Below are 15,792 nucleotides of genomic sequence, written 5' to 3' on the forward strand. Positions count from 1 at the left end.
CATATATATAAGGTCCGGGTCATGTTAACGTTGGTATTACTCATAACAAACCGTGGAGACGTTAGTGTTTCCTCATCATGTGTACCTGATAGAGTGTGAACTTGTTCTGCGTTTCAGGTGGCTCTTAATGCGAAATTGAAACAGAAACCCTCGAGTGACTATGCCGTGATTCTTCCTGTTTATATGTACCAGTGAACCTATACTGCGCGCAGATGAAAGGAACCCGCGCGTGTGCGAATCAAAGGGATTGACGGCGAGCGAGCATGAATGGATATCTGCATATTCTCCTCTTCTGGAATAATCTACGTGCGTGTCTCCTTTTCCCCTTTTAGCAGATGTCAGGAGCAGAGGCACTCCCTCATCAGGAATGACCCTGTGTGTAGGCTCACACTGTAAATCTCTGTGACGCCTTAATAACACCTTTATGCATCTTATGGCTGGCGGAACAAAAGCCGAAATGTTCCTGCTCTCTCTTTCTTTCTTTCTTTCTTTCTTTCTTTCTTTCTTTCTTTCTTTCTTTCTTTCATTCCGTAGAGAGCGCCTCTTTTTGTACGTCGATCAGGCCGCAGAGCTATTTTACCGTAAACGTGTGTTTTGGGGAAACAGAGCAGAGGTGATGCGTGTGTTTGTCTTTCCACCGACACTGGCGGTGTTTTTCAGTGTAATCTATTTGGTCTGCGAGATTGTGCCGCCCTGTCCGATCTGCCAACCTGGTGGTGCCCCTGGGGGCCACAGTAAAAATGCTGCACCCACAACTGTCACAACTGCACAACCTGCTGCTCCACATGGGTCACATCACACTGTGGGGGGAGAGTGTGAGAGAGCGAGAGAGAAAGAGAGAAAGAGAGAGAGAGAGAGAGAGAGCGAGCACAGACACCTCCTCTCCACACACTCACTCCTCCCTCCCTCCCTCCGAGCTCAAATGAGAACTCCTGCAGTCTGGTGAACTTTCCCAAACTGACAGGATCTTCCCGGACGGGCTAATTTTGAATTCATTTCAGCCGCGTTGCCACGAGAACCATGTAGCAATGGTAGATAACGAATCACCTTTCTATTTATTTTCTGGTTTTGTCATAACGTTTCTGAGTCTTGTGCAATGGAGTATGAAGCGGGACGAGGCGATGGGATCCTCCGTGCCCTTTGAAGACAGAGGTTTGCCACTTTTTTCCTTTTTTTTCTTTCTCTCTCTCTCTCTTTCTTATTCCACACTTTCAAACAAATTAGATTTGGGGCAACTAGGCCGTGGTTTTTCCTTTTTAGCTCAGCTTCACTGATGCAGCCTTAAGTGAGCATCTCTTTCACCAAACAGGCTGATTAACATGCAGCTATTGGAAATTAAATATTTAAATATTTATAAATCAGTGTCACATCATCTATAATAAAATGCTTTTTTTATGTTATTATTACTATTATGACTCTTTCTTCAGTCATATTACTTATAACATTTAAATATTTTAAGTATACTTTCTCTTTCCTTTTAAACCGATGTGCTTATTTTATATAGTCAAACCGTGAATCTTTCTCCACGCTGTGTTGCACTTTCTCGGCGTTCTGCTTGAAATGACCACATGGTTTCATACACGGTGCCGGCTCCTGATCCAGCCTTTCATCTTCTGATATGATTTGGACTCGATTTTAAGGAACCACTGCAACATAAGTGCACCATGTGGCAAAAAGGTGGCGTGCGCCCAGCCCGCGGCTGGCTTACAGAGCCAGTAATTGCATTCTAACTCAGCTTAAAGAATAAACTTATAAACGGATTACTGACTCAGAAGGAATGTTTCAATATTGGCCCCTGAACCGGGCTTTACATCTGGCAGTTGCAGAGCCCTAATCTTAAAAGACAAACAGGGTGATTGACGGAACAATGAATGGGCTTTACTCCATTTTCATTACAAGTCTCAAGGCACAGGCTGAGCACGGCAGCCTGTCACAGGTGGTTAAAATGTTCCCAGCAGCAGGTAAAGAAATGAAAGAGAAATGACACTTAAAGGGACGTGTAAGGGTAAGGTAGCCAGTGAAAACGAAGCATCCGGCAGATTAGGCCCATCCCGCGTTAATAACAATAATAATAATACTAATAAGTTGAATTTCTATAGCGCCTTTCAGTACACAAATCGCTTTACATAAGCATGAGGAACGGATGGGGGAAGGAGGGGTGAGGGCAAACAGATGGAGGGAAGGCGTTGAAGGAAAACGTCCAAGGCCACAGGTAGCTCAGGTATTACTTGTGGTTTAGCCTTCAAGACTTCAAAAGGCACTCCTCATGACGATCGTGAACTGTCAAAACATGTCCATAAAACAAAACCCGGCTTGTAGGGCCCTGTTTTTTCGCTGCTTGCACGCTGACCTCCGCCGCTGGATGTTGGTCAACCTTTGTCGACCTCTGCGGGGTGGCGGGTTTTTTCTCTCGACCTGAATCCTGAGGCAGGATTTTGAAAAAAGAAAAAAAAAAAAAAAACGCTGGAGGAAATGCCTCTCTCTGCCGGCTTTTCCTGCGGGGAGAAGCAGAACTGTGATCTAAACTCGGAAAGTGACGAAAGGACATGAACAGGAACTCCAGACATTTCCCAGATATGCTGGCCAGGGAGCTTCATTGTTCTGTTAACACCGTTGCGTTTTTGGAAATAGGTCTCCGTGAGCTTCACGTAGTAATTTACATTTAGTATCGTTCAAATAATTCATTTATATGTCCCATTGCGTGGATTATTATATTGTCTATTGTTTATTCTTTTTGTAATTCGGCCATCCTTGAGTCATTCTACAGACAGTGACGAGACATGCGACTGCTAACAACGCGCCACTCACATAAACACTCACCTGTCTGCTAATTTGTATCAGTACAAGTGGTCTTACATCGCCGCGGCAACCTGAGGCTGAGTCACTGCGACGTTCGCAGCGATCAGACTCAGTCTAGTTACAGCTCAGAGTATCAGGTGATACCGTGGCACATAATTAAATCTGCAACATGTCAGTGCAGCACAAGAGGTAGCCTCATAAAAATGCCTGTGGCAACTGTGACAAACTGTTGTTTGGTGATAAAAATTTACCTCTACAGTCTCAGGTGCCTTAAATAAACGGGCTGATTACAGATTGGGTGGCCCTCGGCGAAACTGTAAATGATAGCTTGGGTCACATGGCAGCTTTTTTTTTTTTTTTTCTTTTTCAGTTTTTGTGCACAAGCGTATGTGTCAACAGACTGTGGTCCACTGTGGATACTTTACCCCTGTCATGACACAGTGTTTCTGAACACCCAGTATAAGCAGATACATGCAGTCTTCTTGTCACACAGGACTCCTGGCTTCTCAGTTGTGGGATTGGAAACACTTTATTCTTTCTTTATTCTAGGCTTAGCGCCTGTTAAGTTTATTTGTCTGATCTGAAGCGTTTTCCCCCTTGATCTCGTATCCAAGCACAGAAAAATGTCCCCGTCGCTCGCCCTCTCAGTGGTTTCAGTCAGAGCACCACACTGTGGTGGCCACAAGTCCTACAACTACTGAGTGAATTATAAATCTGGGAACGGAAGCACATCACTGTTTCCTAATATGTGTAACTATCAAATGTCGTATCACTTGATTCCTCTTTAGGATGTGTGTGTGATGGTGCGCAGACTGGGGTCAGTCATGGAGCCTGAGCTGAACTGCAGCTCCCAGTGTGATTCCCCACTTTGCTTCATCCAGTCAGGAGTCAGTCGCCAGGAGGGCATCGACATTCTGCAGAGACTATGCAGCCTAAGCACGGTAATCCATCTCCTTCTCAAAGTATGCACATTATTACACATATATAAGTAAAATAATAAAGTGAATAATACAGCGAGACAACACATTTTTTGGGGAATTCAAGGCAGATATAAATGTAGAATTCAAGGCAGACATAGCCCAGATTGATCAGACACCCAAGCTTCATTAATATCATATTCACATTCCTAAATATAGTGCGCATGGTACACTCACTTGCCAAAACAAGTGTGAGGTGTTAGCTGGAGGATGTAGTTTGTGGTGCTGTTGAATTGGATGTCAGAAATAAACATGTGTCAGTACAACACAGTACAACTCAACACCGACCACATTAGGGTTCAAAACACAGTTGTATTAAAAGCTCTCTTCGTTATTTTTAACACACGCTGAAGACCGCGACCTACTCGAGCCTGAGATTTAGTGCAGGGCAGTTATACTAAACCGCACACACAATTGTAATATGCAAATCTAAAAAGGGTTAAAGGATCCAAATATATCCTTTGTAATCTACGTATAAATAAGTTCACGTGAATAAAGTATACTATTATAAATTGTTTTATTAGTGAGAAACACATTAATATAACTAGATTAATGAATGACATGACACAATTTAATAGAAGTTTCGATTTACAAAAAAACAGCTTTTCTGTACTCGCCCACTGACGTTGCTGAACAAATAAAATACATCAAACGAGAACTTACTCGAAATGCGGTAATATTCCACTGGTGAGATCATTTGAATACTAGGAGATGAGAAAGGTTAAGGGGGATGGACTACTGAAGCTATGTTTAGTGTCTCACTCGCTGGTGCCTTTAAGAGAAGACTGAGCAACACCGTGAGACGTGCACCACAGAGTGTCATGTGACTTTCCGAATAGAAACTAAAGTCGTGGAGACCCCGCGTGAAGGAACACAAATGCAACTTTCTTTCCTGGCTGCACTGCACAGAAACGAGGTGAGTTATCTCTTTGATTTCTTTCATGCTGTATAATGTTAATTTATGCACAGATCAGTTTCAAAGAGGCGTCTGCATCTTCACCCAAGGGGGAAGAGATTAGTGAGTTTCCTTTGTTATCATTACCTAACAAGAGAGTGTATTAATGTATTGTGTTACTTTATTTTTACTGGCCTTACATTCCCTCTTCATGCTTGTATATTGAGCTCAGTGGACATGAAAACCGTCAAGATGAAATACCCTTTGATGAAATGTAACACCGTTCATTTGTTGCTATTTGTAGAGGTGGGCAGCTTGCCATGCACAAGTGTTTCTAAGCCAACTAATACAGCGGAAAAAAACAAAAATAGAAGCAGTCTACTTATTTAGTTAAAACCCACCTGTTTTCTGTCCGTGTGTGTTACCAGATATGGCTACTGCTGGCGGAGTGCTGTCTAAGGAGCAGCTTCTTTGCCCCATCTGTCTGGATGTCTTCAACCAACCAGTCTCCACACCTTGTGGGCACAACTTCTGCAAAGACTGCATACAAAGATACCTGCAGAGCGCTATTCTACCGCAGTGCCCAATGTGTAAGCACAAGCTGTACACAAGGCCCGACCTCAAAGTTAACACGTTCATATCAGAGGTGACTTCCCAGTTTCGACAGCTAGTTGAGAGATCACATGAAAATGAAACCAGCGTTTTGGATCAGTCAGTGGGCTGCAAGGGAGAAGTCTTGTGTGATGTTTGTGTTGGAAAAAGGGTCAAGGCTCTTAAATCCTGTCTGGATTGTTTGGCTTCGTTCTGCGAGACTCACCTGGAGCCCCATCACGTCCTAGGCACCTTAAAGACACACCACCTGATCAAGCCCATGATGAACATGCAAGACAGGCTATGCAAGAAACATGAGAGGCTCCTGGATCTGTTCTGTGGCACCGACCAGATGCATGTGTGCCAGGCATGCGTTAGGAAAGACCACAAGGCTCATCAGACTGTCCGTATCGAGGACGTGAGCAGAGACAGGAGAGCCCAGATTGGAGGCATCAGCGCAGAAGTGGAAGAAATGATCCAAGGCCGGCTGCAGAAAATCTGTGAGATCAATCAAACCGTTGAGCTCAGCAGAAGAAACGCAGAAAGGGAGATTGAAGAGAGTTTGCAAGTCTTCAACAAACTGCTCCAGTTCGTCCAGAGAGGCCGCGCTGAGGTGGCCGAGGTGATTGGCGCAAAGCAGAGGCAAGTGGAAAGCAGGGCCAACGGGGTTATCGCTGAGCTGGAGCTTGAGATTAATCAACTGAGGCACAGGAGTAAAGAACTGGAGGAGCTCTCAAACACTGAAGACGACCTCTTTCTTTTCCAGTGCTTTCCCGTTCTCTCCACAATTCCAGCCACCAAAGATTGGTCTGACACCTGCGTAAATAGCGCCGAATACGTGGGGACCGTGAGGAGAGCGGTCCGGAGAGTCGCATCTCAACTGGAGGAGACGGTAAAGGCCGAGGTGAAGAGGCTTTGCGAGACTGAATTTCAGAGGGTGCGGCAATGCACCGTAGACGTTAATTTGGATCCCGACACGGCTCATCCCAAACTGGTGCTGTCTGAAAACAGGAAGGAGGTCTATCATGGAGAGGTGGCCCTGAACCTTCCTGACAATCCAGAGAGATTCTACCCCTGTGTTAGTGTTCTGGGAAAGGAGGGTTTCTCCTCTGGCAGGTTGTACTTTGAGGTCCAGGTGAAAGGGAAGACTGAGTGGGATATCGGAGTCGGGCTTGAGTCTGTGAACAGAAAAGGGGGGAATACGTTAAACCCCGAAAGAGGCTACTGGACTCTAGGGATGAGAGATGGTGGGAGTTACTGGGCACTCAGCAACCCTCCTGTCTGTCTGCCACTGGTCGAGGAGCCAGAGAGAATCGGGGTGTACGTGGATCTGGAGTGGGGGCAGGTTTCTTTTTATAATGCAGACTCGCACTCTCACATCTACACGTTCACTGGATACTCTTTCAATGAACGACTTTTCCCCTACTTTAACCCCCGGCGGAATCATGGCGGCGTCAACTCTGCCCCCCTCATCATTTCACCTGTCAGCATCTAAAATTTCAGAACATTTGAGCAGTTGCTTAATGTGTTCGGCTATTTTCTAACTATCACTTTTGTTGTTGGATAAACAAATGTTGTTGAAACTGTGATAAGATTTTATGCTGTTTGCTTTAATAAAATTGTGTGTACTGAAAGGAACTACTCTTTGTGGTTGTTTTTGCACATTTGACATTTAAAACCAAACACATTACTTATGTAAATTTGGGTTAGGGTTAGGGTTAGGGCTAGGGCTACGACTAGGGCTAGGGCAAGGGCAAGGGTTAGTTGTGTTAGATTTTAAAGGATTTGCATGTGTGTGTGCATGTGTGTAGAAGTCGGTGGAGGTCCCGAGGCGTTCCCTCTCCCCAGTGCTGAGTGCGGTGGTGTGGACACTGCTCTCCTGTGGCATCCTGCTGGAGTTCTGCTTTCTCCTCTTCACGTTGCGCTTCAAAAACAACAGGTAGACCGAAACCTATGCACAAACTCACAGACGAATCGCAATTCACAGGAGCTAACCAATTCTCTGTATGTTATGTATCATCAGGATAGTGAAGATGTCCAGCCCCAACCTGAATGTCTTGACTCTTTTTGGAAGTGTCCTCACCTATAGCGCCGGCTTCCTGTTTGCCGTTGATGAACATTCCCAATCGTCCATAGCTTTGCTACAAGTAAGCACCCAAGTGACAGTCAATACTGCATGACAGTTTTGGGGTTGCTGATTTTCAGGTAACTTTAAATGTGATGGTCTCTCCTATAGGCTCGGGCGTGGACGCTTTGTGTCGGCAGTACTCTGGTGTTTGGGCCGATTCTAGGGAAGACATGGAGACTGTACAGAGTGTTCACCCAGCGAGTCCCTGACAAGAGAGTGGTAGGCATGCTCCTCAGGCTTTGGGCAGTCCCATCTGTTTTCAGCATCCAAAGATCCAGTCTTTGAGCCATGAGTATTTTGGTTAACCAGCATCTTGTTCATTATATACAGTAAATTGTGTGGTATGCAACCTAAACTAGTACATTTCTTTGCAAATATCCAAAATGATTTCATCTTGATTGGATTCAATTCTAACTTGACGTTCATGGTATTTGATACACAACTGAAAACTAACTGACCGACTACACTGAAAAATACATTAATGCAAAAAAAAAAAACTTAGTCCACTGTTCTTTTCTTTTTTTCTTTTTTTTATAGTATTTTTTTTTAAAAAAGATGTCATCCTCCTCCAAATCTGTAGTGAGATGTTTTCTTTTTCTTTTTGTTAGTCTGTCTTTTTTTTTTTTTTTTTTTTTTAAAAACATTTTGGGTCATGTTAGAAAATTCCTTTTCTGGATACTTCTTGACTTCAAAATGTGCTTTAAGCTCTCTGGGCATCACAGAAGCAACCGTTTCTGCAAACAATCCTGCTGTTATTGGTGTTATGACTCTTCCTATACCGTACTTACGTACTGATGCTGTTGTTCCGTTTCCCATCTTTATGAAATCTCCCAGGCTGGTGTCTTATTTGTTCCTTGCTCTTGGAGCCGTGTTTCTGTGCTTCATACTCAGAAATCTGTTCTGTTCTCTTGTTCTTTTCTAACCGGGTTACTGAAATTATGGCTTTATTTGAAAATGACATGTGTTGCAATAAGTTAAACTGACAGTTGTCGCATTGAAGTTGCAATGTGGTGCTTGCATTTTAAATGTAGTATGGTATTAAGAGCTATATTTCCACCAAATATATAATTGTAACAATACACTTCAGAGTGTTTTTCTCTGCAATTTCTTGTAATAATTAGTTTTTTGTATGTAATTTTTTTTTTTAATGTGATTGGTGACTTTAGTTTCTGTTCCTCAGATCATCCGAGACATCCAACTGATGGGCATGGTGGCTCTGTTGATCCTGGTCGACATGCTCATCCTCACCATCTGGAGCCTCACAGACCCCGTCAGGTGTTCACGGTCTGTTGGAGCTGCTGTCAAGGTAGGATTTATTATTAATCAAGTTATGATTGAGCTTTGTTGCACTGCAGGTATTGAATATATCAACTCATACTGGCATGTTCTGCCAATTATCAACTAATTGATAGTGTTTGCTCTCCTTGTTGTAGGTGATGGAGAGGGACATTTCCTACTCTTTGTCTCAGCTATACTCTTGTTCTTCTGCATACTCCAATCTATGGATCATAATTATTACTGTCCAGAAGGTAAAGTTATCTCTACTCAATCTCAGTTTTCACACAGTGTTTTAAAAAGGATGACCGCTTTAAGTTATCATTTCATAAAGTCACTCAATTTATACCATATTTTATGTGTTTTGTTTGCATTCAAAAATTACTTTATCTCAATGTAAAGATGAAGTTTGTCTCTAAATTCACAATCCTTAGAACTGAATTCCCCAAACTTCCAAACATCCACCACCCATTTGAGCAGAACTAACATTAAAAAGTATATTAATTTCTTTTTAGGGTTGTCTTCTCCTGTATGGCACTTATCTGGCAGGACTAACCAGCAATGTGAGTCATCCCCCGGTCAACCAGTCTCCCACCATCATAACAGCCGTCACTTTGGTCACCGTCTCTTCCGCTGTAGCCGTCCCTGTGTTTATCTTCCTGAAGGCCTGGCCCAACCTGATCTACACCGCCGTGGCTGGAGCCATCTTAATCTGCACGCTAGCTACTAACTGCATGCTATTTGTGCCTCAGGTAAGAAACTAGACAAATATGCAAGCTGCGTGAAAGAAATGATGAAACTGAGAAGTTTTAAGTTGGAGTTGGAGGAGGTGACACCTTCTGTTTGGTAGCATCGCAGAAAACCACAACTCAGAGGAACTACTTTTTAGTCAGAACTGTCATGCAATAATTAAAAAAATGTGTCTGTAAACCAGCAGTAAATACAGGGAGTCATTCAGACAGATGGGAAGTGTACAGACAGATACATGACAAACAGACAGATGGGTGTCAGCTATGTGTACCACTTTTTGTTTATTGTTTGGATAAAACTCGTCAATTCTGTGATTGACTGTCGTGTTCGCACTTGCAGTTTCCATATGTGTGTCAGTTTTCCATGTCTATCAGTGGAGCATGACTCACACAGGGGGTGTTTATGAGTCAAAACTACGTAAGCTGTTGCAAACAGGTTTATGACACTCTGAGAGTCTGGCAGAGGGTTTATGTTTCGATAAAGGAATGCTTCTGCAGAGGAGAGGAAGGAAATATTTGAACAATGAGCAATGAGCTCAAGCACACCTGGTCAAAAACCTCAGGTCAAATGTTGCACGTACAACTTACTACTAGTGGTATCACTTGCTGAAAATAAGTGAGACATTTTTCCAAATCTGAAATGTCACACTTGTCACTTTGCAGCTGACCCAGTGGCGGCAGTTTGAGGAGGACCAGAACAACCCGAGTCAGATGGCCAAGTATTTCAGCAGCCCCAGTAAGAGCCAGCCGTCTGTGTACAGTCAGGACGAGATTTACTACCTGTTAGGAGAAAACAGCTCCATGAAAAAACTCATTAATGAGGTAATGTATTGCTTCCTGCTTAAAATCTACTATTCAGTAAGAAAGATAAGAATATTTTGGATCTTTATTAGAATCCATATGAATCTAGATCTTACATAAATATATATAACAAAAACATTTAAATTATTCTGATTTGTTTTGGATTACATTTTAAATTATCCAGATAGTATCTGGCCTTAGAAAGCTGTTGTAGAAGCTTAGTCAAACCCATGTGGTTGATGAAATGTATGCAGGTTTAAACAATAATGAAATTCTTTGGATAGATTTTTGGATTCCTGCTCACTGATATGGTGCAAGTTACTTGTGGTGTCCCACTAGGCCCCTACTTTGATCCCTTTTGTTTGTTGTTTAATCTAAGAAATGCACTGACAAAGTAATGGCTCATATATTAATACAAAAATCATTTTGAAGTATAGACATGTTCCTGATACAATTATCTGGAGCTTCATATGGAGTACAATTTCATGTGTCCAAGCTATCAAAATTAGAAAAAGAAAAAAAAAACAGCTAAAAGAATACATTACAGCTTAAGTTTCTAAATGACACAATATCTTGACTGCTTTCTCTGACTTGCTCAGTTCATATTAAAAAGGTATGAAACTCATATATGCACAGTTTCCTTTTCCTTTCTCAAAATGTTAAACACTTCTGTTTGTTGGTGCAATTTCCAGAAGAATGCTGTGATTGACAGCCTTCAGGAGCAGGTGAATAACGCCAAGGATAAACTCCTGCGACTCATGTCAGCCAGCCAGCCCTCTGAGGACCCAGACATGGACTCCTCCGCCACCCAGACCACTGAACTTCCATCTGAAGGCCCCCCTTCTTCTTCTCCATCTCAGAGAGACACTAAATCCAGAATATCCGTCTCTGATCTCTCACCTTACCCTATTTCTCCTCCTGTTTCATTATCTGCTGCTGCTGCTGAACCATCCTCTGAGCCTTCCTCTGTTTCTAACTCCTCAGCCCCTGTTTGTGTTTCCTCTCCTCTCCCCGCTGATATTAATGCAACTGAAACTAAGAGAAGGGGATCTACTACTGGCCCTACAGTCCGAGAGTCCAGAACAGAAGAGGACATTAAACAGCCCCTGTCCACCACATTCCCTGGCTTTCTCAGGACAGCAGAGGAGACAGTTGAGTTTGTCACTTCTCTACAATCGCGCAGAGGATTGAACCCCTCTCGCATGGAAACCTTTGGCAGCGATAGCGGTCTAACGTTTCAGCAGGGAGTAAATGCGAGGCCAACTGGTTTTATTAGCAGTGAACAGTTGCAGGAGATCCTCCAGGAGCTGAGCGTGGACGCAGTCACGGAAACAGCTCTTCGCTCTCCCGGTCAGGCATCCAGGACGCCCTCTCAGCTAAAACTGAACAAACTCCCCACGCTCTCCCCTCTTTCCATTCGGTCACCCCGCTCCCCTCATCCACCTGTTTTCTTCCGCTACCCAAGCATCTCCCCCTACTCGATGAGAAAACGGCGGCCGCCCTTTCACTCCTCCAGAAGAGGTTTGGCCCCTCCCTGCTTCTACACAGGTTCAGACATTGCTATTTGTGGGGAGATGAGAACAAACTGTGAACACCAAAATCCAGGAAATCACCCGGAGGGTTTATCTGTGGATGATGAACTTCTCCAGGTTCCCCACGGTGAGCTCGAGGGGGAAAGGGAAGAGGATGATGCAGAAGGGGAGGAAGTGGGAGGAAAATGTCAAAGGTGCGTTTCAAGGTGTCACAGATTGCGTTGTGCAGGAGAGAAGCACTCGGCTCCACCTGATGTGGAAGTGGGAGGTGATAATGAGCAGCACCATAAACACATTAGAGACTCATGCGGGTACTGGGACTCAGACTCTAGCAGCTCAACCGACTACTGCTACTACCACCGCCCTTATTGTGAGTCTTGCCTGCAGCGAGGCTCGCTCCTGTGCTCCGACAGCTCGTCAGACTCCTCCGACAGCGAGTATGACAGCTATACGGGCCTCTACCGCTCCCCACGCCCTGTGGTATTCAAAGAAGACCTCAAACCCACTTTTGTATGATCACGTGTTCACGGCACTTTACATATTCATCCATCTCCACCACTTGAATTTATGTCCCTAGAAATGTCCAAAATTAGCTTTGAGGATAAAGCAGGCACAGCGATAATCATGTGTCATGCGCTTTTCTAATGGGAGATAATTTGACAGTAGCTTTTAGTGTTATATTTCATTCTGTTTGAAGAGACGGTTGACATTCCTGTGTATTCCTTGTGATCAAAAGCACACAGTGGTATTTTTTTTTAATATTACTTGTGGCATTAGTATTATTATTTCTTTTTTTTTTTTTTTTACTGTCAAATGAAAAACCAAGATGTCCTAAAATGTATTTCAGAAAATGGGATGGCAGAAAGCTCTTTCACAGATCATTAGAAATGTGCATTCTATTAGCTACTGTGCAAATGCTGTATTTATTTTAATATTTATTTGTTTTGTGTACAGATTTCTGTTCTGGGCCATTTTTACTGTTTCACGTGATTCTTAAGATGTTGGTTGCTATTGTTGTTGCATAATCTGACTTAATTTATCTTGAGTGGCCCTAAGCAGATGCATGTATTATGTACATAACGATAAGGAGGGTTTCATGCTGTTACTTATCTCCACCCTTGTCACTATCGTTGCCCTGTGTCAATGAGAGTTTTTAATATACCAAGGTCACAACTATCTACAGTGTTACAGTTTCTGTGTGTGAACGAGCTGCTGGCCTTTGACTTCTGATTCTAGCCTCCGTGCAAAAGAAAAAGAAAATCACCACTTGTTCTGCAGAAACATTTTTTAACTGTGCTATGTTAAAATGCTAACGCAGACCGTTTCATGTTAAAATGCTAAACATTTCCTCAGCTTTAGAATATTTGCAAACTTCATATTCTATACACATATTTATACACATATTCTTTTCTGACTTGCCCTTCACTCGCACCCCTTTCCACAATCTGCCTCACTGTGTTTTTTTTTTCCTACCACAAATGGGAAAATGCGTGTTTGCCGGGGGAGGTGTTGCTGCAAAGGGAAAACAGTGTCTTGCGTTACTTCTGCTCAGCTGCCTGCCTTTGAGATGCGGCTGCTCTGTCTATTCTGCTTGTGAACCACTGAAGGAGCAGCCGAGGAGAAATTCCCTTTCATATGAAGCATAACAGAGTTTATATATATATGTACTAGCCAACCTATCATTGTGAAGGAGGAAGGACTTCCCCGTTAAGATAAGAAAAGTGAAATGCATTCTGCTTGAGATGAGCTATACCGGCAGTAGAGTAGAGTTTTAGGTAATTTCTTTTAACAAGTTACCCTTTGTTAATGGTTTATAATCTGTAACGGATTGCTCAGATTTTATAGATTAGTCATAACCTTTAAATACTTCTTATTTCTGAGTAGCCAGATTATAGAACACCATGCATTTATGATTGGGACCAACATGCATGCATTAACACGTTATTTAGAATTGTTAGTGATATACAGTTCATAGAGTCATTATTTCCAGAAGTAAAAAAAACAAACAAACAAAAAACAATAAGCAATGGGTGGTTTCAAAGGCCAGCTGACCCAAATTTATACTTATACATTGAGATTAAACCCGATTGATATAACATGAGCAAAAGTTCAAGGTTAATCATTTATTGTCTAAATGGAATACCGAGATGCAAAAAGAAATGCACTGGAGAAAGCCACGGCTCTCCCACACATAAAATGCACAAATAGGTCCAAGGTAGTAAAAGAATATGCAGTGCAAGATATTTTTTATTTTGCACAATATGCAAGTTATCATAAAATGTAATTCAACTTATAGGGGCATTATAGGGGCAAGCTACTGTACTAATGTTAAATTTTAAAAAAGAAAGATGTGAAATTGGAGATGCTCGTTTTTTGTTAGGAGGGATAATATGTAATATTTTAATAAGTAAATAACAAATACAAACACTGAAGAGTTAATCAATATTAATAAAAAAAATACAGTTATAGAATCATACATCAAACTAAGTAGCTTTTAAAGTCGCAAAAATAAGCTAAATTCTGACAGGAGGCTCTTGTTTAATGGGTGTACCACTGTTTAGCAGAGGTAGAGGATAGGCTTTTGTGACTTACATGGCAACAGTGCTGCATGACCACCGGCGCTCAGTGACAGCTGGTCCATTTGAATTGACGGGCCTGGTCCCGGAGCCCCATTGGCCCACGGAGTCATCAATCTCGGGTGGCAGCTCCGCCCATTGTCCCCGTCGCGGCATGGAGAAAACCCTTTGAAGTCGTGAGGGCGGTGCGGAGCAAATTATGCCATGTGGTGCTCCAGAGCTGCACTTCCATTGGACAACGGGGACTCACGGTAACGCCCATTTGTGAAGGATACTCTCTCTGATTGGCTAAACCGGCCACCCCAGATTCACAGCGTGCGCGTTCACGGCTTTGCTATTCTCCGTTGAGGTTTGCGTCAGGAGCGTGAACTCCTCTAACAGTTCCTGTAACGCTTTACGGCAGCGACGTAGATAATGTGCGCAGCGACAAAGACTGCGAGCCCGAAACCTATGGGGAAGGAATAAAAAAAAAAAATCAGTATCGTCGCACTGTTCCTAAAGACCATCATTTTCCGAGCAGCTCACTGCCCCTGGGTCTCGGCTAAGACACGGGAATTTGACAGCGGTGGGACCGGATTTTGAGTGCGCGTGAAGCCGGTGAATCCGTTGTAGAGGGCTGATTTTCCGGTGGACCGTCTGTAGGCTAAGGGTACAGCGAGGGAGCCGCCATGGCCGTCGGATCATTGAGCCTCCACATCGGGATATGAAGAGGAACTGCATGTGTCCCGAATCGACGAGAAAACGCCGCATTCATCTGTCCTCCGCGCCGGACCCACATCCGAACTCGTGAAATTGATCCCACACCCACCGAGATATCGCATTTGGTTTTAAACAGGGGGGCCACAGGGAGAGGCCAGATTCATGACTATTTTAGTCGGAGACGTGTCTTCAAAGGCCCGTTGAGAGAAAACCTGGATTATAAGGAGGAAACGATGCTCTGATTGACTGTACGTGGGAAAGAAAGGGTAGTTTATTAGGTGATACCAAGTAGCGTGGAGGATCGTGGGATAAAAGGGGGTGTCTTTTCTGACTGTCCTCCCTGTGAATAATAGTGACATTACATATACTGTCATCCTTTTTTGGATGAGAAGGTCCGGCGGATCGTTCAGCGCTGCCGTTTAACAAGCCACAGTCTCCCGAGTCGAGAGAATCAAAAGGGATTGGATCATGTCGGGTCGGCCCAGGACCACATCCTTCGCGGAGAGCTGCAAACCAGTGCCGCAGCCTTCTGCTTTCGGCAGCATGAAAGTCAGCAGTAAGTACACCCCCTGTAATCCTAGAGCACCTTTTTTTTTTTTTCCTCTCTCTCTCTCTCTCCTGCATGCACCAGGCCCATAGTAGGCTCCACACATGCTCGCACAATCGCCTTCTCACTCGGCAGCCGGAAAATGTGTCAAGCGAGCACAACGTTTGGCTTAGTCCCCGTCATATATCTGTGTCATGGGGCTGAGATTGGACGGCGCTGAGCG

At 43.6% G+C, this 15,792-nt stretch overlaps 2 protein-coding genes across 4 annotated transcripts in view; both read left to right on the top strand.

Annotated features, from left to right (window-relative positions):
• On the top strand, positions 1–13,411 carry gpr156 (G protein-coupled receptor 156). Of its 2 annotated transcripts, none has more exons than XM_047601020.1 (10): positions 1–1,152; positions 3,588–3,740; positions 7,074–7,201; positions 7,286–7,409; positions 7,499–7,609; positions 8,571–8,696; positions 8,824–8,919; positions 9,181–9,417; positions 10,078–10,236; positions 10,908–13,411. In XM_047601020.1, the coding sequence occupies exons 2-10, from the start codon at positions 3,600–3,602 to the stop codon at positions 12,261–12,263; spliced, it is 2,478 nt and encodes an 825-aa protein (XP_047456976.1). In that variant the 5' UTR covers positions 1–1,152; positions 3,588–3,599; the 3' UTR covers positions 12,264–13,411. The 2 variants fall into 2 exon arrangements, with proteins under 2 accessions (XP_047456976.1, XP_047456977.1); XM_047601021.1 differs by lacking the exons at positions 1–1,152; positions 3,588–3,740 and adding exons at positions 3,763–4,692; positions 5,100–6,166 and having other exon boundaries at positions 10,908–13,410.
• An 835-nt stretch (positions 13,412–14,246) lies between these two features.
• Positions 14,247–15,792, top strand: part of gsk3ba (glycogen synthase kinase 3 beta, genome duplicate a) — a 34,354-nt gene continuing 32,808 nt past the window's right edge. The window contains exon 1 of one of the 2 annotated variants that reach the window (XM_047601184.1): positions 14,247–15,578. In XM_047601184.1, the coding sequence (XP_047457140.1) occupies positions 15,491–15,578 (88 nt within the window). In that variant the 5' untranslated portion in view covers positions 14,247–15,490. The remainder of the gene's footprint in view (positions 15,579–15,792) is intronic. The other variant, XM_047601185.1, reaches the window with a different exon arrangement.

This window comes from Mugil cephalus, chromosome 12 (assembly GCF_022458985.1).
Source record: "Mugil cephalus isolate CIBA_MC_2020 chromosome 12, CIBA_Mcephalus_1.1, whole genome shotgun sequence".
In the NCBI taxonomy this organism is placed as follows: domain Eukaryota; kingdom Metazoa; phylum Chordata; class Actinopteri; order Mugiliformes; family Mugilidae; genus Mugil; species Mugil cephalus.